The 24,157-nt window shown below is 33.3% G+C and overlaps 2 protein-coding genes across 2 annotated transcripts in view; both read left to right on the top strand.

The window, feature by feature from the left end:
• LOC131843574 (fatty acid synthase-like) overlaps positions 1-17,755 on the top strand; it is a 29,427-nt gene extending 11,672 nt beyond the window's left edge. The window contains exons 15-41 of the mRNA XM_059192246.1: positions 607-755; positions 1,093-1,277; positions 1,353-1,472; positions 1,852-1,964; positions 2,556-2,743; positions 2,857-3,026; positions 4,013-4,276; positions 4,688-4,808; positions 5,090-5,380; positions 5,589-6,032; positions 6,299-6,469; positions 6,898-7,028; positions 7,437-7,599; positions 8,102-8,255; positions 8,837-8,949; positions 9,521-9,682; positions 10,038-10,166; positions 10,340-10,416; positions 10,899-11,054; positions 11,246-11,497; positions 11,960-12,113; positions 13,955-14,159; positions 14,456-14,606; positions 15,243-15,414; positions 16,008-16,178; positions 16,415-16,517; positions 16,841-17,755. Of these exons, the coding sequence (XP_059048229.1) occupies positions 607-755; positions 1,093-1,277; positions 1,353-1,472; positions 1,852-1,964; positions 2,556-2,743; positions 2,857-3,026; positions 4,013-4,276; positions 4,688-4,808; positions 5,090-5,380; positions 5,589-6,032; positions 6,299-6,469; positions 6,898-7,028; positions 7,437-7,599; positions 8,102-8,255; positions 8,837-8,949; positions 9,521-9,682; positions 10,038-10,166; positions 10,340-10,416; positions 10,899-11,054; positions 11,246-11,497; positions 11,960-12,113; positions 13,955-14,159; positions 14,456-14,606; positions 15,243-15,414; positions 16,008-16,178; positions 16,415-16,517; positions 16,841-17,364 (5,033 nt within the window). The 3' untranslated portion in view covers positions 17,365-17,755. The remainder of the gene's footprint in view (positions 1-606; positions 756-1,092; positions 1,278-1,352; positions 1,473-1,851; positions 1,965-2,555; positions 2,744-2,856; positions 3,027-4,012; positions 4,277-4,687; positions 4,809-5,089; positions 5,381-5,588; positions 6,033-6,298; positions 6,470-6,897; positions 7,029-7,436; positions 7,600-8,101; positions 8,256-8,836; positions 8,950-9,520; positions 9,683-10,037; positions 10,167-10,339; positions 10,417-10,898; positions 11,055-11,245; positions 11,498-11,959; positions 12,114-13,954; positions 14,160-14,455; positions 14,607-15,242; positions 15,415-16,007; positions 16,179-16,414; positions 16,518-16,840) is intronic.
• Positions 17,756-23,752: 5,997 nt separating this feature from the next.
• Positions 23,753-24,157, top strand: part of LOC131843573 (fatty acid synthase-like) — a 34,021-nt gene continuing 33,616 nt past the window's right edge. Inside the window, exon 1 of the mRNA XM_059192245.1 lies at positions 23,753-23,822. The gene's annotated coding sequence lies outside the window, so the exon portion shown is untranslated. The remainder of the gene's footprint in view (positions 23,823-24,157) is intronic.

Genomic DNA, 24,157 nt, shown 5'->3' with positions numbered 1-24,157 from the left:
ATATCCTTTCTTATGAGGTAGAGGAATTTATCTATGTCTTCGATATAGATTATACTAAAGTCGAGAAAGAGGGTCGTGATCTAGCGGTAGTATCCTGAATTATGACTGTTCGTGAGAGAAATCCGAATGACAGAATAAAACTTTGAGTGGAACTTTATATTTCAACTCTTCGTTGTAGCAAACACTGATATAAAACTAAAAATTAAACAAGTAACGGCTGTATGCCTGCTCCCGGTCACTTTGGATTCAAAATATACAGAGCGAATTGTGAAGTGTAGCGTTCACTACAAAATTGACATTTGAAAATACCTCTGACTACCCCATTTGGGGTAACAGCCATGACATTATGTTTGTGTTGTTTGCATACTGTCTCAACACAAGCTTTGGTCAAATATGAATTTTAAAATTTTATATGCAGTCGTCCGAAAATAATCTAACTTCTTCGTAACTTGCTTGCAAATATGTAATGAAATCTGAAAATATATGTGGCAGAGACATTATGATGTCTGTTATCAATGTCACTCAACTTTATCTATATACTCTATCAGCAACTTTTTATAAAATACTTACAGAAATGTTAATAAATACTATTTTATTAATATATAGGTCACAGACTTCTTAAGTACTTGAAGAAAGTTATTCCATCGCCAACAGTACGCTCAAAGCGTTGGGTTTCCACATCAGTTCCCCAGTCCCTTTGGAAGAGTTCTAAAGCTGAGTTGTCATCTGCGGAGTACCATACTAATAATATTTTGGTATGATTTTTTATTATGAACATATTTAAAAATACTCTAAATCTTCATGTTCGCTTCTTATTACATACTGACGGTATTGGTGGTACAGAGGACTAGGATACCCTCTTTTAGATGGTTGTAGGTTCAGCGAACATTTTGTATTCATGAGTACGATGGTTTGTAATTATACCGGTATTTTCTATATGCATTATGTATGTATTTCCAAAAAATATATTCAAGTGTTTCAATCAGTTGTCTAGTACCCATAACACAAGCTCTGCTTAACTTGGGACTAGATATCAGTCAGTGAAATGTTCAGGTTTCTTATTATTATTAACTTCATACATTCCACCAACAGAGTCCAGTTTTATTTGAAGAAACCTCCCGGCTCATTAACAAGAATGCTGTCATCATTGATCTGGCTTCACATGGTTCACTCCAAACATTTCTTGAACAATCTATGAAGAAGGATATCATCAATATATCTCTTCTTCAAAAGAGTCATAGCGATAACAAACAAATTCTTCTTGTGGCGCTTGGAAAGTAAGTATCAATTTTTCGAATGTCAAGAAATCTTTGATAAATTCTATAACTTATTTAATTTGTATGTTATTTTAGATTATTTGAGTCGGGTATAAATCCCCATCTTGCTAACCTCTACCCTAACGTGGTATTTCCAGTATCACGTGGCACACCAATGTTATCACATTTAGTGGAGTGGGAACATGGTGAAAACTGGTAAGTATAGATTTATTCTTGATACCGTGATTATGAGAAGAAAACTAAATAAAGAACTTCACAAATATCACATAATGCATGTATGTTACTAAATTTTGCGTTCTGCTACTGCAAAAAGCTTAATGTAATTTTTGCCATGGGAGTAAACTCAAATTTTCAGCTATAAGTATTATTTATCACTATTAAGAACTTAGTATATTTGATGAATCTATGCCTAAATTCAAGAGGGTCAGTAAACTATGGTATTATTCTAAATTCACTAGATGCAATAATGTATACTTTTGACAGATGTTAAATGAATTAAAAAGATAATATAATTACAAAGTTGAAGAATTAATTTAAATGTTTCTTCATGGTGTAAATAATTAATAATTTCTAGGTACGTGACATGTTACAATAAGGCTCAAGATATATTCAATTGCGCAGAGCGCATGGTCAAGATGTCTTTAAAAGACGAGCAATCCGAATTCCTGTCAGGTCACGTCGTCAACGGTAAGGTGTCATAAAACCATTATCATTAGTATTTTTATCATTTACTAAACGAATAGTTTCTCTAAATTCATTATTCTATGATTTCACCAACTTTCTGGATAATTTTTGAGGACGTAGTTGGTCCCCATGTTAGGTTTGCAGCTTGGACCTTTCTTCCTATGAGTATTGTTTTCACTTCAGCTTCTCAGCATTGACTTCAATCAGTATCAAAACCAAACAATGAACTTAATAAGTAAAGTATAATTAAGATGAATTATGAAATTTTGTCACGGATGATTATGAAGTATTTGATATAGAAACCAGATATAATACATACTTTTAGTGCAGTTTTGCATATTGTTCCAAATGTCAACAATCCGTAATTCATCATGATGGTCACTTAGCTACAACGCTTAGAAGATTGTCACCAGAAGCCAAAGAATTTAATAAAGAAATAGTAAATTAAATCTTGATGTTAATGACTCTGATTTCCCTATATGGAATAACAGTCATGACTATGTTCGATTCACTATTAAAATAGTATATGGCATAGCCATTGAATTTATATAAGAGAAAAAAATATATATTTAATGTAAAATATTTTATCACCAGGTCGCAACCTCTATCCCGCTACTGGATATCTAGTCCTTGTATGGGAAACATTTGATACAATGGGAAAGCTGTGCGATGGTATGTCGGTTATCTTCGAGGATGTCCGCTTTCATAGAGCCACTAATATCCCTAAGGACGGACAGCTGATCTTCATTATTTCAATACATAGAAGTACTGGAAATTTTGAGGTACGAATTATTTTGTACATTCTAAAATATTTGGACATTATTATGGAGCATTACTCGAAAAGGACAAAATACATTGTCAATGTAAAAAATATCACGCTAAATTCTATATTTAGATTACCGAAAGTGGAATATCTATCGTAACAGGACGTATCTTAGCAAAGGAGAACGTGGGACAAGATTTCCGCGTATTACCAACTGTACCTGAAGTATTCGCACCTAACATGAAACATATGCTTACTAAAGATTTTTATAAGGAATTAAGGCTTAGAGGATATCAGTACAGGTAAACCAATTCAAAATTCAAAATATCTTTATTCATGTAAGTCTATTACAGACTCTTATGATATGTCAAATCTACCGTCAGTTCAAAATGATTTCGGCATGTGAAGAACTAATAAGAAACTCAGCTGATATTCTTTTCAAATAACTGTTACATATGTTTACAATAATACAGATTCATTTTTAAATTCAAATTTGGGAGAATAGAGTGACCACCAGTATAGGCTATTGCAAAAGCAAATAGTCTAATCAATCTTCGTAACTCAAACAGACCAGTCCCCACAAGCAGCACCCGTTTACGAGTGTTCGAATGAACGAATGTTCTAAAACATTTTACATTTTACGAAGTTGATAATTCAAACAAGCTAAATGCTTACCTACCTACCTACTTCCTAAATGGAAAGTAATAATCGTATCAAACAATCTGACGGTTCTGACGGTTCACCTGATAGTAAGCGTAATCGTCGCCTTTATACGAATATGAATAGCATCACAGATATTACATAATGCTTTGTGATATCAGATGTTGCATTTCTTGAAGATTAAGGCTAAATTTCACTAAGTAAACTAATTTCGCTTAGTTGGAATTAAACTCAGTTCAAACGTTTAAACGAGTTTAAAGTTTCATTTTGCATTTCGCTAAACTCGTTTACAAAATCTGAATGCCCGATTTTCTACGGTTAATTCTTAAACGAATTTAAAACAGATGTCGCTTGATATATACAAGTGACATCATCAATAAAATTTTACCTATTATTATTAGACTGCCACACTTCAATATTCGTTTTATATTACAATATTCACTTTAGAAAAATTAAATGAGTCAAGGAGGATCCCTAGCTCAACTAATTTTTCATCACAATTTATTTGAAATAGAGATATTTACGTAGACAACTTTCTATCACATCTACATACACACATATCTTAGTAATTTAGTAAATAACTATACTGCGATGTTTTTTATTTTAATTAATATTAATATTTTTATAGCGGCTTATTCCGTGGCGTATTGGGTTGTACAATCGAAGGTACTCGAGGTCGTCTTGCCTGGGTTAATAACTGGGTTACATTTATGGACTGTATGCTGCAACTTAAAATTATTGCCCAGGATACTCGAGGTCTCTTCGTACCGACTAGGATCGAAACACTGTCTATTGATGTCAATATGCACTACAATGCTATATCGAAAATGAATGTTTACTCTAAAGACAATTCTTTTGAAGTCCGGGTCTATCCTGCCGTCAATGTTATCAGGTACAGATTCAAAGATACAGTTGTTGGGTATTATTAAAAGTTTTAGCAAATAATGTAATTTGTAAACAAAGTCATTAAATCTTTTAGAATCTAGAAGAGTTATGTATTAAAACTTACTACAGTATAAATTATGCTTTATTTAGGTACTAAAAGCTGCTGTTGGTACATACTCTTATTCAATAAAAGACTTTACTCCATACGCTGTCCAGGCAGTACATATTGTAAGATACAGATTAATGTAGCTAATTTACTACGATGGTTTCGAAGTGAGACCAAGAGAGGTCAACCTGACTACTAAGCATCATTGTTAACTTTCTACGTGAGATTGAAAACACTGCAAATCAAGCCCAATCTATATACCTGAAGTAATTATAGTCTAATCTATTAATTATATTGTAATCAAAATTCTAGGGCTGGAGGTGTTGAAATTAGAGGTCTACATGCTGCACCAATTCCCAAAAGGGTACCATTGGGAGAACCTGTGTTGGAAAAGTACAAATTTATTCCTAACTTTGAAGACAACGAGATGAAGGTATTTATTTATAAGTCTAATCAGATAAAATAAGCAGATTGGTAAGTTTATAATTTAGAAAAATGTTTAAAGTTATAAATTTTAAAACTAGTTTTACTTATTGCATGTATGTTTTAAATTTGGTAAATTGGTAAACATAAACCCGATGAGGTTTAGTAAAATGGGAAATGGTAAATTTTTATGTTTGAATATAAAATGGTTAAATAATATGTATGAAATTCGTAGGTTATTTTTTAAAATATTATAATCAATTATTATGTATGAATTTTTTTTTTGTTTAGATACAGGACACCCTCAGAGCGAATATTCAAATGATTCTTGAAAACGTACCAACATACAAAGTAAAGAGCATTGAACTGGTTGACGATGAATATAAGAATAATGGCTTACAACCTATGACAGAAGAAATTTACAAAATCCTTGGTGATATACCATTAGTCCAGTCAGAATTGCTTTTAATATGTGATGAGGCTATTGAAATGCCAAATCCTATAATTGTAGAAAATAAGAAACTCAGTGGAGAATCTAATGCAGTCTTATTCGTTGGAGCTAACCTATTACAAAGGGAATCTGTAAGTCTATTTATAGAACTGCTAATTTAACCATATTGTCTACTCTTATTACTAATTCTAATCTGTCGACATTTGTACCGCCCTTTTTTATCAAGTCTATTTCGTAGCAGCGTATTGGTTCCATAAATTTAAAACATTTGCATTAATCATAAACTACAAAAGTCCATTATCAATCAATTGAAAACATCTATTCTATTTTACTTTGCAGGTCTTAAATCAGGCTGCAGCTACTCTTCGAGACAAATGCTTCATTATAAGCCGAGAAAAAAGCCGTCCAGATCCCAATCAACAATCAAAGGCATACGATATAATCACAATGCAAAATATTGGTTCGGAATATTTAATTCTTTTAAGAAAACGTATAATCACACGGTTAGCTGAGTACGTAAAAATAGAAAGTGCAGATGATGACTTTTCGTGGGTGGAAATAGTTAAAGAAAAACTTAAGCTTGCTCATAGAATTGTACTTTATACTCAAAACGAAAGCATTAATGGTCTACTGGGACTTGTAAATTGTTTAAGAAGAGAACCAGGCGGTGAAATTGTTTCTGGTGTTTTAATAACTGACCCAGCAGCTCCTGCATTTGACCATAATTTGATGTTTTATAAAAAACAATTACAAAAGGATTTAGCTATCAACGTGTATCAAAATGTAAATAATAACTGTAATATTTATGACATATATAATAATATAATAATAACCATGAACATTAATACAGCGTAATCCAATCTCAAGCTAAGCAGTATGGCATTAATTTTTTTAGAAATGCATATATAACGTATATAGAAAACACCCAGACCAATACTATAATCATAATAAAATGAATCATGAATACCTACGTGCGAGGAACCGAACTCGTGACCATCGGAAGGTAGTAATAAGTTTTTTTTAACAAAATTTAACAATTTTTAATACAGGGACAATGGGTCAGCTATCGTCACTTGCTCCTCAGTAATTTAGATAGAGTTCAGGCTCACCATGCTTTTGTAAATACTTTAACTATTGGATACTTGTCTTCTCTAAGCTGGATTGAAGGACATATCAGAAAGGACGTGGCATTTAAAAATCCTAATAGCATTCTTGTACATGTAAGTACTTATTCGTATTATTATTTTTGTATCTATAATTTACATATATAATATTACTGGAAAAATGTAGTTGATTGATAAAACACAATGCATAGTGACTTTACATCACCTGAAATATATATGCTGAGTAGAAGTCACTTTCAGCTTTACCAAAGTAAATTTTTACTTCGTAATTAGTAAATATATTTATATATTCTAAACTTTACAAAGTAAAGCTGAGCTCGTCTGCGTGAGTATCTTAGTCTTACTTCTTCTTAGTCAGCCGTCAAGCGTCCAGCTTTCTAAACCGTATTTCTGCTTTAGGGTGTAGTTTAGGCAGTGCAACAACGACAATTAGGTGGGCCGCAGGCATGTTTTCCATTTCTAAAGACGCCTCTAATAGAAGTTTCTTAAAAATATGCAAATTCTAAACCTGATTTCTTTTTCAGGTGTACTGTGCAGCTGTCAATTTCCGTGACATTATGATAGCAACAGGTCGCGTGACAGCTGACGTTATTGCCACCGGCAGACTTGCTCAGGAGTGTGTGCAAGGATTCGAAATCGTCGGACGCACACAGAAGTTTGTACTTCAGTTCTAATTTTATCGTTAACATTATGTAAAAAATATGTTATTAATGATAATATTATTTAAAAGCGGATATTTAGCGCTTTACAAAACATCGACCTTGACCAGGACATTATATACATGAAATATTATAATATCATTCTAAATATTTCTTTCATACAATATGTACATTTTATGTAGACTCTTCAAAACTGGCATTTATTTATTAAAAGACTTATGGTAGTCACTGAAGGTAGAGAAGTAATCTGAGAACAGAGATGTTCAACTCATGATTCTTCCAGACTACCCTTTAAATTACACAGAACAGAAAACGGGACAATATAAAGGGGATTAGTCATTTCAAAATTTAGTATGTTAAAATTGTCAAATTAGTAAATTAAAATATTGAAATTTCCTGAACAGTGGTTCCCGGGTAATGTGCATGCTGAAAAACTCCGCAATAGCTAACATGGTGGAAAGTGATAAGAATTTCACTTATTATATCCCTGATGAATTCACCTTCGAAGAGGCTGCAACTATACCAGTGACATATGGAACTGCCTACTATGCGATGGTGGGTGTTGTGATTCTTTTTTTATTGGTGCAAAAATTTCTATTGATGAGTTTGTATCAGTCTAGGTGTTTCTTTGTAAAAAAATAATATCTAAGTATTGATATCAGTTGTCTAGTAACCATAAAACAAGCTCTGCTTACCGTGGGACTAGATGGCGCTGTGTTAATTATCCAGAACTATTTATATGATATTTATTTATTAATGAGTAAGTATTTTTGTCAATTGAGTATGTTACAATTTTTTTCTTACACACTATTCCTCTATATCTTTGTTTTTTTTTAAATTATTGATTTTAAAAGTTATATTTAATTAAAACAAAGATATAGAGGAATAGTATATAAGAAAAAAATTGATAACTTCCGTAGTTTAAACTTTTAATACTCGTGTATATGCAAAGCGATTCGATGTTGTTTTTTCCAAATTTTGCCACAGCTGGCCTTTACAGCTAAGATTCCATGCACTAATCCAATATTATTAAAAAGAAAAAATCGATGATATTTTTGAATAAATACACGCTCTTTCATCCATCATCCTTATACATGCCGGAACAGGCGGAGTTGGACAGGCGTCAATTTATTTAGCACTGCACTATGGATTGGAGGTGTTTACAACTGTTAGTACACCCGAGAAGAGGTCCTTCATCAAGAAACTGTTTCCGCAACTTAAAGGTCAAAATCCCATATTCAAATATTACTACGTATAGACTTGGCTTATGGACTCACAAATTTTACAGAGAAGCAAAAAACAACCTTAACCTTGGTTGTTTCTTGCTTATATTTATACTGTATTTGCACTATCCAAAGTTGTAGGTTATATTTGATTAGCCACATTTCCGCATGTAGGTAACTGCATTTGTTTGTCATATTTTTATATGGTTTTGCGTGTGCTAACGGTATATGCTGGCGGAGCAGCAGAAGGAGACAATAAGTGGAGCGTAAGACCAATTCAGTATGCCCATCGTGGCGAATTTCCAGGTATTTATTAGAATAGTTTTATGAAGGACAATCTGACATTTTACATTGCTAGTTATGGGGACATGACTTGAGTCCAAATTTGGTAACTATATATTACTCATATTTGAATCGATTTAGGTGTTTTCAATGTATGTTTACCGTGTGTTTTTATATGTGTTTACCGTGGCACTAGATGGAGCTCTGTTAATTAAGTCAAGGGTTATTTATTTACTTATCTATACAAACTCATAAACAATACAGGATAATAAAATATATCATATTTTGTTACTAAACAGACAGCCATATTGGAAACTCCCGAGACACATCTTTTGAGGATATGATCCGCAGAGAAACCAACGGCAAAGGTGTGGATTTGGTGCTGAATTCGCTGTCCGATGATAAACTTCATGTAAGATCTTTAATTAACTGTATATCTTAAACATTGTATCTTTAGTACGTAGTAGTACTTATTTAAAAAAAAATCATATAGCCCATTTTAAAAAACGCATTCTTTTGAGTCACCAATAAATTTCTATAGCTATTAAAACTAAATGTGCTGCAGCAAAGAAAACAACTGTAAGCAAGGTAACCAAATCTTTCGAATTCGGTTAAAGAACCAAATCCAATGGATGTAATATAATCAGCATGGACTGGTTATCATCATTAATTCTAGTATGATCATCATCTGAATCAGATGTCATTTTAAGAATAGCGCCATCAGCAGATTAACTAAAGTTAATCATAAATTATATTAATTATACTAGCTGACTCCGCAAATGTTATTTTGCCATATTAATTAAAGTCGCTATTAAAAAATAGGGGTGTAAATATAGCTTCATCGGCGAATGAAGTAAATCCTAAATTATATGAGCATTAGGATTCATCTTAAAAAATCCATTTTTAAGGACTATCACCATTAACTGTTCAGAGGACAATGTGACATTAATTAAGTTTGTTTCTTTGTTTAATTTATTTCACAGGCATCGGTCAGGTGTCTTGGCTATCGCGGACGATTCCTCGAGATTGGCAAATACGATATCAGCAACAATACGTATCTCGACGTCGCTCACAAGGAGCTGTCGTTCCATGGCATTGTATTGGACCACATATTTGAACAATCGAAAGAATATAAGCAAATTGTGGTAATTTCATCTACATCTATTTATTTAATTGAAATGTAATGAATGTAGTGGAAGTTATAAATAAGAATAGAATACTCGCTAGTTCCTGTATAAGATAAATTTATTTACCATGTACGAAACCTGGTGTGAAAATAGATAGGCGAAACAATTACTATTATATATATAAACTATCTGTGCCCGTGATTTCACCCGCGTGAAATTTATTGCCTATTATTCTGATGTATTACGGTACAGATTCCTTAAAACCTGTTCAGTAGTTTTTGCATGAAAGAGTAACAAACATCCATCCATAATCACATATCGTCGTCACATTAATATTTCTGGAAGTAGTACTAATATCTATTATTATTTACAGATGTTGTACGAACTTATTTTATCGGGTCTAAATAGTGGAGCCGTTCGTCCATTGACTTATTGTACATTCGAAAAGGATGATATTGAGACTGCATACCGCTATATGGCGGCCGGAAAACACATAGGAAAGGTAAAATTTGCTGTAATATTCTTTACGCAAAAACCAAATTTTTTGTCTGTAGATTATAATATATCAATAGCAAAAAATTTAATAAGTTAATACATAACTACTATCTCAGATTTGGTAGTTGTAAACGATGCACTCTCAGTTAAATTTAATTAATAATAGTCTATATTGAACAGATAATCATTAAAATACGAGATGAGGAGCGAAATGTATATACGAAACCTACTTGTCTCCCTATTGAAGCAATCCCTAGGTATGTAAAATAGATTTTTGTGCTTATTGAAACAATATTTATATCCACCGTTTGTTTGTTTAATATTTGTTTATATGTTGTTTGCGAATATTGAGTATTCCTAATATAATCGGTTTTCGGTTATACTCGTATATAGGGATACTGTATATTTTAGAGATATCACTAAAACATGCTAAATTTTATTCGTTAACGTAGTTCGGTCAACATGTTTGTGTTCCGCTGGCCAAACTCTCCAACACTGTAAATTGTCCGAACAAAATTTGCAAAAAGCGTGACCCGGTAGTATAGTCCAATATTTCCACAAACTAAACTGATGTGAAGAGCATGCAATGTCGAAAAATCTGCAAATTAGCCTAATCAATCAGGCGCGCAATATAATAGCGTCTAGCTTAGACTTTACTTATAAACAACTAATGAACTAATTTTCAGGACAAAACTAATTAGCAATATTAATTTATTGAATGAAATTATTCTTTTTATAGATACATGTGCAACGAGGAATATGTATACGTCATTGTAGGCGGTTTGGGAGGGTTTGGCCTAGAGTTGGCTGATTGGTGCATCTTGAGAGGCGCAAGAAAGGTTCTCCTAGCTTCTCGTAAGGGAATCAGCAATGGTTATCAATCTTATAGACTAAGGTAAAATAATCTAATTAATTTATCTATCCTTACATTTCAGATTAATAATAAGATCTCTAGATCGAATTTTACCGACATCAGACTTCATAAACCAAAATTGTCCAAAGCAGTGCTAAACTCCTTGACTTTGTTGGACTCAAATACATATAAATATAAACTACATATATTTCATGATATTTTATTATTGACAGAGCATGGGCATCATACGGCGCTGACGTGCAAATTTCTTCTCATGATGTTACCACCGAATCTGGATGTGAAAAAATGCTAAAGATGGCGAACGATATGGGTCCCGTTGAAGCCATTTTCAATCTTGCCGTTATCCTGAAAGATGCCATATTCCAGAATCAAACTGCTGAGACATTTAAAATATCTTTTGCACCTAAAGCACTAGTTACGTTGCATTTAGACAAACTTTCGACTATACTATGTCCAAGACTGAAGTAAGTTAATCATTATTAGTTGTATTATTGCCTGTCGTTTTATTTATAGTCCGCAGTATGTCTTCCTTTTCCATAAATCGTCACCAATCACTGTATTTAAGCTTACTTTACTTTTATTAATTCCATCCTAAAATGGCTATGTGATTAATATATATACGTTTGACGTGGGAGCTTTGCCTATATATAACTGCAGTAAGTTCTATACTAGAATGTGTATCTAAACTTACACTAACGGGCTTCTACTGCGGTGAATGTTGACATACGTCGGCAAAGAGACCTCTTAAAACTAAGAAGTGCTCGCAGTTTCCCTTTCGGCCACACGATGGACCCGACACCCGCATGGTGAATCCATGAATGCTAAAAAGTTAGTATCATACACATAGTCCATCCGTCCCTTATTCAGTTGTTTGCCTCCATGCTCTTTACAAGTTCACATTTAATAATTTTAATATTGTTCCACAGAAATTTTGTAGTATTCTCATCAGTGTCATGTGGTCGCGGTAACGCTGGTCAAACTAACTATGGTCTATCGAATTCTCTTATGGAGAGGATCTGCGAAAGACGAAAGAAGCACGGATTACCAGCTCTAGCTGTGCAGTGGGGTGCTATTGGCGATGTAAGATCAATAATGACTTAACCATATTATTTAGATGTTTATAATTATTTATTCTTAATTTTATTTTTAGCAAGGAAGAGACCTCTTCTCTTGAAGCGTTTCTTGCAACAACATAAACATTTTTAAATTACATAGGGGTGGAGTATCCATCCTCTCTATTAGTGTTCACATTTGCTATTACTGTTTTAACATGCCCCCGGTCTTGAAAGATTCCACTTTCAACTCTTCTGCTTTGTTTCAAAGAAGGCATATATTAGAGAATGCCCGCCTGACGATGCCGGTCTCCGTCCTTATGTCGGCGACACTTGATATACCGTCTTTGCCCTGTAGAAATGATGCGTCCTAAACGCCACTTTAATGGAGGTAAGTGGTCGTCCTTGATGAGCACTAAGGTGTCTTCAGGTCTGCTTGGCGAGTTTTCCATTGGTTCCTTGTTTGCATCTCGGATGTATATTCTTTAGACCACCTTGTCCAGAAATATTGGCGTATTTGTTCTACCCGTTGATATTGTATCAAATTTGATGGCGTGAGATCTTGGACATGAGCTGGACGTAAGGGATAATAATCTTGAGGATCTGTAGACATAGCACTAAGAGGACGGGAGTTCAAAACAGCTTCGACCTGTGTCATATGTTAAATGCGAATTACCGACTACGCTCCGCAAGACATTCTTGCATGAGCGCACACCACTTTCCCACAGACCACCCCAATGAAGAGAATAAGGAGGTATAGATAAAAGTTATTTTTTTTACTAACAGCGTAATTAATGATATCTCGCGAACAATCAGAGAGAAAATTTAGAAATCCATTCATGAATCCTATTAAGTTTCTGCCGTTGTCGGAAAACATATCAGAAGATTTACAACGGCGAGAAATAAAGCATTTGGGAACTAATAAATACGCATCTGTTGACAAATAACCTACTAATTCTAAACTAACTGCGCGAGTAGTAAAACAAATAAAAATTGCAATAAATGCCTTTATAACGCGTGCACCTCGGCACTTACGATTTAAAATATAAACTGGACCCATATAGTCAACTCCAGAGCACATGAATGGAAATCCAGGTGTTACCCGTTGCACAGGAAGATTACCCATAAGAGGTGTTAGCGGTTTAGCACGAAAGCGACCGCATCTAGCACAATTATGTACTGTTTGTCTGGAAGTATTTCTGCCACCAATCGGCCACCATACTTCTCATATCGCATACAAGAGAGCCTGTGGCGTTGCGTGCAGTAGACGTCTGTGTTCCGCACGAAACAGTAGTATGGTAAATTGATGTTTGCCTGATAGTAATATGGGATGATTTTTGTCGTAAGTAAATGAAGTAGAATTGAAACGACTATATAAATAATTAGCGTGTCTAGACGTTCAGTAGATCCACCGAGAATTTTTAATATTCTTAAATACAGTGTCGATGAGTTTTTTCAATAACTCTGGTGATCCCTTTGTTAATGGTTGGATTGAAAATAATGCTTTAACGTGGTTATGAATTAATAATCTATTATTATCATACCCGTTTACAATTTTTGTATTGTAACTAATTCAGCGCAACTCATCAATGATGATTTTAGATAAGCGCGCTCCTAAGAAATAAGCGCAAAACAAAACTTTCAATTTTTGTATTGCGCTTATTTCTTAGGATATATGTATTAGTAATAGGTAACAATCCCTTTACTTCAGCCAATTTTCAAAGGAGCGGTCATAGGAAAGTAAAGGTTGGCAATTTCATTAAATTAAGAGATCCTTTAGGAGAATCTTCGGTAGATTTGTCATCGGATAGCAGCTCATCAGCCCTAGCAATCACATCGTAAATAAATAATCATAAGTTTTTCCTACAGGTCGGTCTAGTAGCTGATATGCAAGATGAAGATATACAATTAGAGATTGGAGGTACTCTGCAGCAACGGATATCATCTTGTTTGCTGACTTTAGACAAGTTCTTGAAACAAGATTTTCCTATTGTTTCTTCAATGCTAGTAGCTGAAAAAAAGACTAGAAGTGCCAACTTTGGGACAATTGTGGATGCTGTTGCTCAAATTATGGGTATTAATTAGATTTTAATTAGATGTTGAAATAAGTAAATAACTCCTAAATATAATTTAGATGATTAGAAATAAAAAATAGTTAAAGTTGCCAAAGACAACAGTAAGAATACACAATATGTAATTTCTGTTTTCACGATTATTATTGAGTGAGAGATTTCTTTAAGCAAAAAGGTCACATTTAAACACACACAATAAAACATATTTATGTACATTACGTAGATGTTTTCTAAGTACTTATTATTTTAAGAGCACAATTAAACAATTCTATTATTAATAATATTCTTATTTTTATAGGTATTAATGATCTGAAAACCGTATCTCAACAAGTCTCTCTGGCTGACTTGGGCATGGACAGTATAACAGCTGTGGAGATCAAACAAACTCTTGAAAGAGAATTCGAAGTCTTCCTCACCGCTCAAGACATAAGAACTATAACATTTGCCAGGTAAAGAGGTTTGATACCTTATCTTCCGGAATGGTAATAAATTGATGAGTGATGATGTAATATGTGTATGGTTCTGGTACTTATATATGGGCAATGGTTAACCTTAAATTACAGTCATCGTCTTTGCTATTCCCTTTGATAAAAAGGGTATTTCAATCTTATATTCTGTCATCTCTCGTCAACCTGTCACTGTAATCTCTTAATGAATATAGATAGGTATCTCCTAATACACGCCACTGAATTTAATCTTCAACTATTCGCTTCTAGCCGTTGCCTTGTATTTTCTTGCTCCACAAGTGCCAAGTCGTCCTACGTTACATTTTAGTCATATTAATGGATAAATATTAAGAATATTACGATTTTTAATTTAGACTCTATTTAATAAGACTCTATTTTAGAAATTATTATTAAACGTAATGATTTTATTTTATTTATTTATTTGGATACTTACTTAAGTACAATAAGTACTTAAAATTAAAAAAAAATGTTTTACCTTTAGAAAGTTAGTACCATGGAGTAGCAGCGTCAGTATTTTTTAATTGCATTCCCTACCAATTATAGTAGTTATTTGTATAAAATCTGGGTGAGTCTTAAAAGTAGTTCTCGAGTGATTCTTAAAATAAAAATATATTTCAGATTATTGGAAATAACTACTCAATGTGGAAACATCCCGTCTGCAGTAACTAAACCAAACACAGAAGTAGAAGCTTCCGCTGGTCTGAAAGTTTTGTTAAGAAACTTTGCGGAAGAAAAATTGGTGAATAAACCAATCATTTACATGCCGACATTGGTCAGCGATGGATTTGAAGTACGTAACATTTTTATTTAGACAACATTTTTAACGGGATTGTTTATAGGAATGTAATATAAATGGATTTTGGAATGCTTTCTTCATATATATATAGTCGCACGGTACAAACATTTGTCACGTCATGATTGCTTGCATCGGTCTAGATATTTTCTAAAAAATGCTATATTATAAATTAAGATGAATGAAGATATAAATTAAGTGTTAGGTATTTTTTATGTAATTTTTACACATTGGGTTACATTATTGGAGTTTTAGTAAGGATCCCTAATTTTTTTGGAAATATAATATAGTCTATGATGCTCAGGGATAGTGTAGCTTCCTAATGGTGAAAGAATTTTTCAAATCGGTGCAGTAGTTTCGGAGCCTATTCAATACAAACAAATTTTTCCTTTTTTTTATAGTAAATTATACGAGAATATACTCATGTAATTTAATTTAATTCGTATAACTCGTACGATGTATTGCTTTAAATAATGTTACACTCGTATTTATTATTTTTATAACATATGTTGTATAATTTGAAACATAATGTAAATTGTTATTGAATAAATAAATATGTGGTAAACATTATTTGTATTTTCATATTGCAGAAAATAGAAGCTGTCAATGAAAAACTGATGATTATGCTGCCAGGGTTAGAAGGATGTGCTGCAGTATTGGAGCCTCTATGCCGTAAACTCCAGGTCAAAGTGTGCGTATTGCAGCTCGGAATCGAACATGTGAACGAAAACTGCGAGGAAATGGTGGAACGACTATATCAGGTCTGTATTTTGTAACCGTAACCGTAGTAATCCAAGTTACAGCAGTAGACTCATACCTGCCATGTTAGATTTAAAAATGAACAGCGAAATATAATCGAGCGAGACTAATATACCCGATAAGATAACGAGACAAGTATTTACAATGTCTATCTCAATCAATTCAAATATATTATTGTATAGCAAGAACAAATTAGCAATCAATAGGCCTTAAATAATTTTATATTTTTATTATGCAGTTAGCCATATCCTGCTTGGAACCCCGATCCAAATTCTGGTTACTTGGCTACAGCTTTGGATGTCTCCTTACATTAGAGTTAGCAGCCAAGTTAGAATCTGAAGGTAAGATTTCTTGTGTGTCATCATTATTGTCTTGCCTTTATCCTTCGTCTTTTTTATAATTTATTCGTGGTGGAGGTTGAATAATTGTACCATCATCAAAGATTCAGACACTAATATTAGCAGATGTTACCAGTGAGGCCACCATGTCATGTTATTCAATGCATTACCATTAGCTATTTGGCGAAAGGCATATGCAAAACCCAAGTACCCATACAGACGATTTTGCACAATGTCTATCCTTGACATAAGTTTAATATATCCAGTTTACCCTGTTTTATTGATAACAGTTATTCTAATAATTAGTTAAAAATATCTGTTTGCAGGTTACAAGGGAGCAGTATTCTGTCTGGACGGATCACCCGAATTCCTCTACTCTATAACTACTTCGATACTAAACTTCAATAATGACGTCCAAATTCAGAACAGCATAATTTGCCATACTATTAACAAGATAGTACCAAGCAATGATATCACTAAAACTTTAAAACAAAAACTAAACGGGATTGATAAATACGAAGATAAAATCAAATATGCTATCGAAGTGTCTTCAGTTCAAACAAACTACTCCAAAGAATTTATCTCATGTATAGCCCGAGTGAGTTTTGATCGTATAAAAGTAATACTAAATCACAATTTGAATGATGTTAAGAAGCTCCAATCCCCAATTATACTTATGAGACCAAAAGATACTTATCCGTTTATTAAATGTAAAGACAACTATGGTCTGGATAAGTTTAGTGACAGTTCTGTAATTGTACACTTATTGGATGGTAATCATGTGAGTATTGTTGAAAATAAAGATGTAGCTGATATCATTAATAATGTTATATCTGACAAAGACGAATAACAAAAAAACGTTGCAGAGAATGCAAGTAACGATACCAACGTAATGACACTTGTAAAGACCACTGTTATATTTTATTCATCATCCTTTATTAATAATATCAAAGGATGATTAATATAAAATATAATGCTGGACTGTAAAACTGTTAAATTGAATAATTGGAGTTACAAAATTTAGACTAGAATAATATAATAGGAACGCATGCGGTGTCGTTGTTGGCGCACGATGAAGTGCTGTTCGATGACGCTTGAACACAGAATTTAGCATTAAATGTTAATTTATAAAAATGGTGTAAACTAGATATAAGGGTAGTAATTTATAAAAATGGTGTAAACTAGATATAAGTAATAATCAAAATATATTATACAGTGCATTAAAAGTTAAATCAATAAAATGAGTTATTTTTAAACCCTTCTGTTTAGATAATCGAGTCTCGACATAAACAATTTTATGTAAAAAAAGGTATTTACTGCTCTCAACGTTTTGACTGTGTTGCAGTAACTAGTTGAAGTGGTCTTGAATTAACGTAGTGAGTCAAGTATGTATGTAATATTATGTTATCTGTGCAGTCTAGGCTACTAAACTTTGACGGCCTCGGTGGTCTAGGGGTTTAACACACCGCCTTACTTCTGATGGTCGCGTGTTTAGTTCCTTGCAACAATTTGGTACAAACATTTGTATACACAAGTATGTTTGTTTGTATCGGTCTGGGTGTTTTCGATGTATATTATGTATATATTTATAAAAAAATGTATTTATATCAGATGTCTACGACACATAGCACAAGCTCCGCTTAGCATGGGACGAGATGGCGCTGTATGTATTGTTAAAAAAACTTGCTATAACATTATTTGAGTTAAGAGCCTATTAAAAAATGAAGTATCATTTACTATAATAAATGATTTTCAGTTTGAAATTTAGTATAATATAGACAGCTCTATAGAATATAGCTATAAACAAAATACCTAAAGATGAGAAATTGGAAATTACAGAGCAAATCTGAAATGTGTAACTGCAATAAGGGTGCCCTATTACAGTACAAAAGACTTGTACTTGAATTGATATTTTCGTATGTAGCGCGGCGGTTATCCTCATCACTGTAGCGTTATATATGTTGTGATGAGGTGGCGCTACATAATATATTATTTATTGTAGTATGTAGGTAGTGAGTATACCAGTAAAATGATTGTACTATTTATTAGACATTATTAAGTTTATACAGTCGACGCGGAGTCGAGATGTAGACTGATTTTATACTTAACTTAAATCTATGTTAATGGAAACGTAAATTAAAGGAAGGGTCTCAAGTGTCGACAGAAATATTACAACTGTAGGCACATGTGACACGGAATGAGATATTTTCGTGCTGTAACAGGGATGGAAGAGGCGGGACCAATCACAGCGCAGAAAGTAGCTCTTCATTAGTTCACATATTGAACTATACCCACAGGTAATTCAAGTGAAAGTGTTAACACTACGCCAACACAGATGGCGCTGAAGATATTATGAATTGTCTTTAGGGCATCAAATTAGTAGGTATATTTTTTAACGAATCAAATCATAACGAACAGTTAAATAATAACGAACAGGTAGACACTTTCAAATTTATGACATTAGTATTTATTAATGAGGTTAAAATGAAGTCTATAAAGAGTACATGAATGCAGATATTTCAGTTTGAGTTTACACTAGCTACGTTTTTCACTAGATCCGTTGGGTCAGGCCAATTTATCAGATTAGCAACTGAGGTTAGCTGGTTTTGTTGGGCCGGTATTTGCAAAAATGCAATATCTCAATCCAACTAAATTGATTGATTACCAAATAGTTTCGACTCTACAGAACGCTATCAGTAGTATCGCCTATGAGTGGTAGATTAAAAAAAATGTAATGACTAGACAAAAGTGCTTCAATTTAAATTCATTTGAATAAATGATTTTCTATTCTATACCATTCTGTGGTACAGTCGTAATCTGTATATCAAGACAATAAGGTAGTAAAGTCTTTGTAGCATTAGGGTCCATTTTTTCATAATATCTCAGGATAATTCACACAGCGCCATCTTGACACAAGGTAGGAAGAGCTTGTATTAAGGGTACAACAACAACAGATATTATACATAGAATTTTCGTTTTTATACGAGTATAAATACATATTATAAATAGAAAACAACCAGACCGATACAAATAATGATACTCGTAAATACAAATGTTTATACCATGCGAGGAATCGAAACCGCGACCATCGGACGTAAAGTAGTAAGCTATACCCCTTGACAACTGAGGTTGTCATATTTATATACAATTTGCTACATTGCTATCAATATTTTAAACAATTTATTTTATTGCATCAGAAACAGAAAAACTAGTTGCAACTTTGTCTACTGTTTTTGAGATAGCTTATATCCGACTTGTAATACTGTCTTCGCGCAAACTTCGTAAGGATCCGTTCAGCTGTTTATTCGTGACTAAGTCACGGTAAAGTTAAGGCAAGGTAATTATGGTATGGATACAAGTATGCTGATCGTCTGCAAACATGGATGGTAAATTACAATACAATTAGCAAACAATGCCATTGAATATTTGAAAATAAATTACATGATATTATTATCCATGCATACATACAAACATTAGCGATTTTTTTTATTCTTTATTGCACAATTTCACGTGTACTAAAGGCGAGCTTAATTCCATATGGTATTCTCTAACAGCTAACCTTTAGGTAGAAATATATAGAGATAGCGTATAACTGACAATAAACACTACTAGGTTAGTAGTAAACGATGGACGCCCGAAGGTCGATCTTCGATGAAATTTTGGTCTCGATCGGTCAAGCCATTTTGGAGGATTGTCGTTACATAAAGTGCAAAACTGATCTCTAAGGTCACTGTGCACTCCGCTCGTTAATATTTATATAATATACTAGCTGTTCCCGCGACTTCGTCCGCGTGGAATATAACTTTATTTCTCTAAAATAAAAGTAGCTGTTGTAATAACGAGTAACCTTATTACATCAGCTACCTGCCAAAAAAAGTCCCGTCAAAATCGGTCCAGTTATTTCAGAGATTAGTCGGAACGAACAGACAGACATACAAAAATTGTAAAAAATGTTATTTTGTTGTCTGTAACTGTACTTATACTCATATGCATGTAGTAAAAAACGGTTAATTCAATATTAAAAAACAGACACTCCAATTTTATTTAAATGTATAGATAAATATAAATAAATAATATATATCACTTTTTATTTGTTTTATACAAATAATATTAGAAATAAAAATATTCTACCACTCGTTCAGAATCCTTACGTATATATACTTCGGAAATAAGAACAGAGAGTAAATAATGAACTAATCATTGTCCAATCTTTCAGTATATTGATTTGCTTTTAAAGCCCTATTTACACTCAGCCCGAGAGGGCAGGGAAGTGAGCACGGAAGTGAACTGCACCAGAGTGTAAACACGATATTTCCCATGCCATTGGCGCTGTCACCTGCGCTGTCCGGCGCTCACTCGATTGTCGGTTTTTCGTGCGCGAGTCCAAGGACTGGCAGCGCGAGTGGCAGGGTAAGCGGGTGTAAAGCTAAAGTACACTTAGAGATACTTGGGTAAAGGGAAACAAAGTCTGTTTGGTGTTACATGATGAATTGACGTCCGTGATTCTATTCATGTATATAAAATCTTTAAAAAATGATTATATTTTTTCATATGCATGTAGTAAAAAACGGTTAATTCAATATTAAAAAACAGTAGATGATAAATATAAATAATTATGGTAAATTAAGTTTAATTATATGTACATTTTATTTGCTCTTTTTTTTTCGTTTGTTGTTTATATTGTATTTTTTATATAAAGAAAAATAAATATAAGTCCATCACCTATTCACTAAATTTATCACGATGGTATAATCCAGAAGTAAATAATATAAGGTCGACTAAAATTGGTATTCAGTGCACTGAATAAAATATTTTTCCTTATTGGGGGGAAAATCTTTGATTATATTTTTTTGGTTGTAGATGATAATGGAATGGTGCACCCGCCTGCACTAACGATTTACGCTGACGGGGCACCAGTGGAGGATAAATAAATGTGAGGTCAGGTCTATTAGCCCATCGTGACCTATTCACTAGGAATTTATCACGATGGTTTCCAGAAGTGACCGCGTGGAGGTCGACTAAAATTGGTATTAATGGTCCCATTAAAATTGTTAAATGTTCCCATTATTAGCAATGTCTCATATCCCCCCCCCCCCGGTCGATTACCAATTTGTCACGATGGGCTAACTGACCTGACCTCATGCTCATCTTTAGTATTAGCGTAAACCGTTAGCGCATAATAGGAACACCATCCCATTATCATCCACAAAAAAAAAAGTTAATTATTAACTTTCTGAATAGTACCATATTTTTTTATTCTACCTTTCAATGGTAACGTAGACTCGTCACAAGAAGAATGATACAGAAACTTGCGTGTTACTCTGCAATCAATGTTACGTATTCTCTATGTCTGGCAGACCTTCAGGTTGATTATTTGATTATTTTCTCCACGTTTATCGACATTCCGACATTCGTGAATATTTTCGTGTCAATGTACCTGTAAATATTCTTATGTATGTAAAGTAATTTAATATCGGCAACCAAAACAGTATGGGACTAATACGTATATATTTTTATGTAAATAATTTATCAACAGGGTGCGATTATATTAAAACATTTTTTATTATTAATACTAAAAAAATATTTTTATTAGCGATTTTATGTTCAAGAACTTTCACCCTTTTTTATTATGTTGGGATAAAAATACACTATGTGCATTTACATGAGATGCATAAAATGTCCCCAAATACATTATGAAGTTTGTGCCATCTAGCGTGCTCTAACATAAGTATTCCAAACTTCAAAGAGCCATCCGCTCTTAGTCCTCAGAAACGGTAACAAATAGGGATGTGTGAGCTCGAGTTAATTTGCTAAGCGAGTGGTGAAGTTCCAGTTAACTCGAGTTGAATTCTCCCTAACTCATGTTTGAGCTGGCAAATGAACGAATCAAGCAAAAGAGCGAGAGTGTAAATAAATAGTTCTTTTTTTTAACTATTCTAATGCATCTGGCCTTCACAGCTTCTACGATAGGCTAGTATAGATGGCACTCCGAACCCGCGGAAGGACTTATGGGGCGCCTGAAGGCCAACTCCTGCCTGACGGGTACGACTTTAGTCTGAGGGCACCGCTAGTGGTTTCAAACCTGGCTGTCGTAAATTCGGTTCTCGTTTCAATTGGACGCCATTTTAATAACCGAATGGTAACGATGTTGACACGAAGTTTTCCGATCATATCAAACTATATTCACCGTTCACAAATGTCACAATATGGAAAAATTTACAATTGAGGTTTAGTTATGTTATCACGAAATGAATTTTAGCAATGATAATTGTCCTAACAGAGAGTTGAATGTTGGACAATTAAGTTCTACTATCTAAAAAAGTAATTTGTAACAAATCAATACACTCCCTCTTTTTCTGCTAAGTCGAGTTGTGTAACTCGAATTCAATTCCAAGTTACCTAAATTTCAACTCAAGTTAACTCGAGGCGTGTTTAATCTGTAGAAACAAATAAGAAGTACTATGGGTGTCACATGACGATGTAATAACTGTGGTGCTGTTCATGTATGGCGACGGCTACCACTTACCATCAGGTGGATGGTCAGAATGTCATTACAGTTACGTAAACGAAATTATACTCGATATAATTTTGATGTGTAATTCGCGTGCTAACTTGTAAATCGTCATATCGCATATCTATCTACAATACTGGTGTAATTCAGTAATTTAAAATTTTTGAAATTAGATTTTAATACCACAGTTACAAAATGGACTTTCCAAAATTTGTAATTTTTGAGTTAAGCCAGTATTGTAATAGGTTTACGATATATTCGTAATGTGATAAAATGAGATGCAACAATCATATCGTTACGACTATAACACCAGAAGGTGTAGTCGAAGGCGTTGACAATTTTCGACACTCCGGTGAAAGCAACATTGACATGTCCACATTTTTCTGACCATATTTGAATCCAATGTAGCAGGGGTTAAAAAAAAATCTGAGAGATTGCGATAGGGTCGACTCCATCTCTCAGATTATTTTTTTTATTTTGTTATCGGTGTTTCCTTCACCGGAAAGTCAGTCAGAAATATATTTTTTTCTTTTGGTGTATGTTTCTTTGGTACCAAATTTCCTCTCGCGAAATTCAAGACAAAGTTGTAAACCATTAAAAAAAGTGGTAAAATGAACATCACAAAAAAGAACAACCACTAAATTAGTACATTGTTTTCGAGTATTTATCATAAAATTAGCGTTATAAATACAAGTCTACTTGAATAAGCACGTATTATACATTTGCGTGTAAACAGGCCAGGTTAATTGTTCGGTTCATGCAAAAATAATCAATAATTTGGTATTCGAAAATTTAATGTAAGTAAATTTTATTACTTCATATAGTAAGTTGATTCAAATGCTTAATAATAAAATGCATTGAGTAAATTTAAAGAAAATCCTATTATATATTTGACGTTAAGTGTAAAATGCTTAAGTTGATATTTCGATGGTGTATTTTATTCAGTCACTGCAGTTTAAGTGTTAATCGATCATAAGGAACTGTGCAATTATCTTCTATATTTTGATGGTAACAATAATGTGCCTTCACGACAGTTTTTCCAGACAGGGTGGTCGGAGGTCAACTGTTGACATGGCTCCTTGGGCTAGTTTATTGCTAGAAATTAGACCTAGTGCTCTAATTTCTATTCTAA

The sequence above is a fragment of the Achroia grisella genome, unplaced genomic scaffold (genome assembly GCF_030625045.1).
Source record: "Achroia grisella isolate CSIRO2021 unplaced genomic scaffold, CSIRO_AGI_Agris_v1 utg319, whole genome shotgun sequence".
In the NCBI taxonomy this organism is placed as follows: domain Eukaryota; kingdom Metazoa; phylum Arthropoda; class Insecta; order Lepidoptera; family Pyralidae; genus Achroia; species Achroia grisella.
The sequence above is the reverse complement of the archived record's forward strand: the minus strand, read 5'-3'. Positions and strand labels throughout refer to the sequence as shown.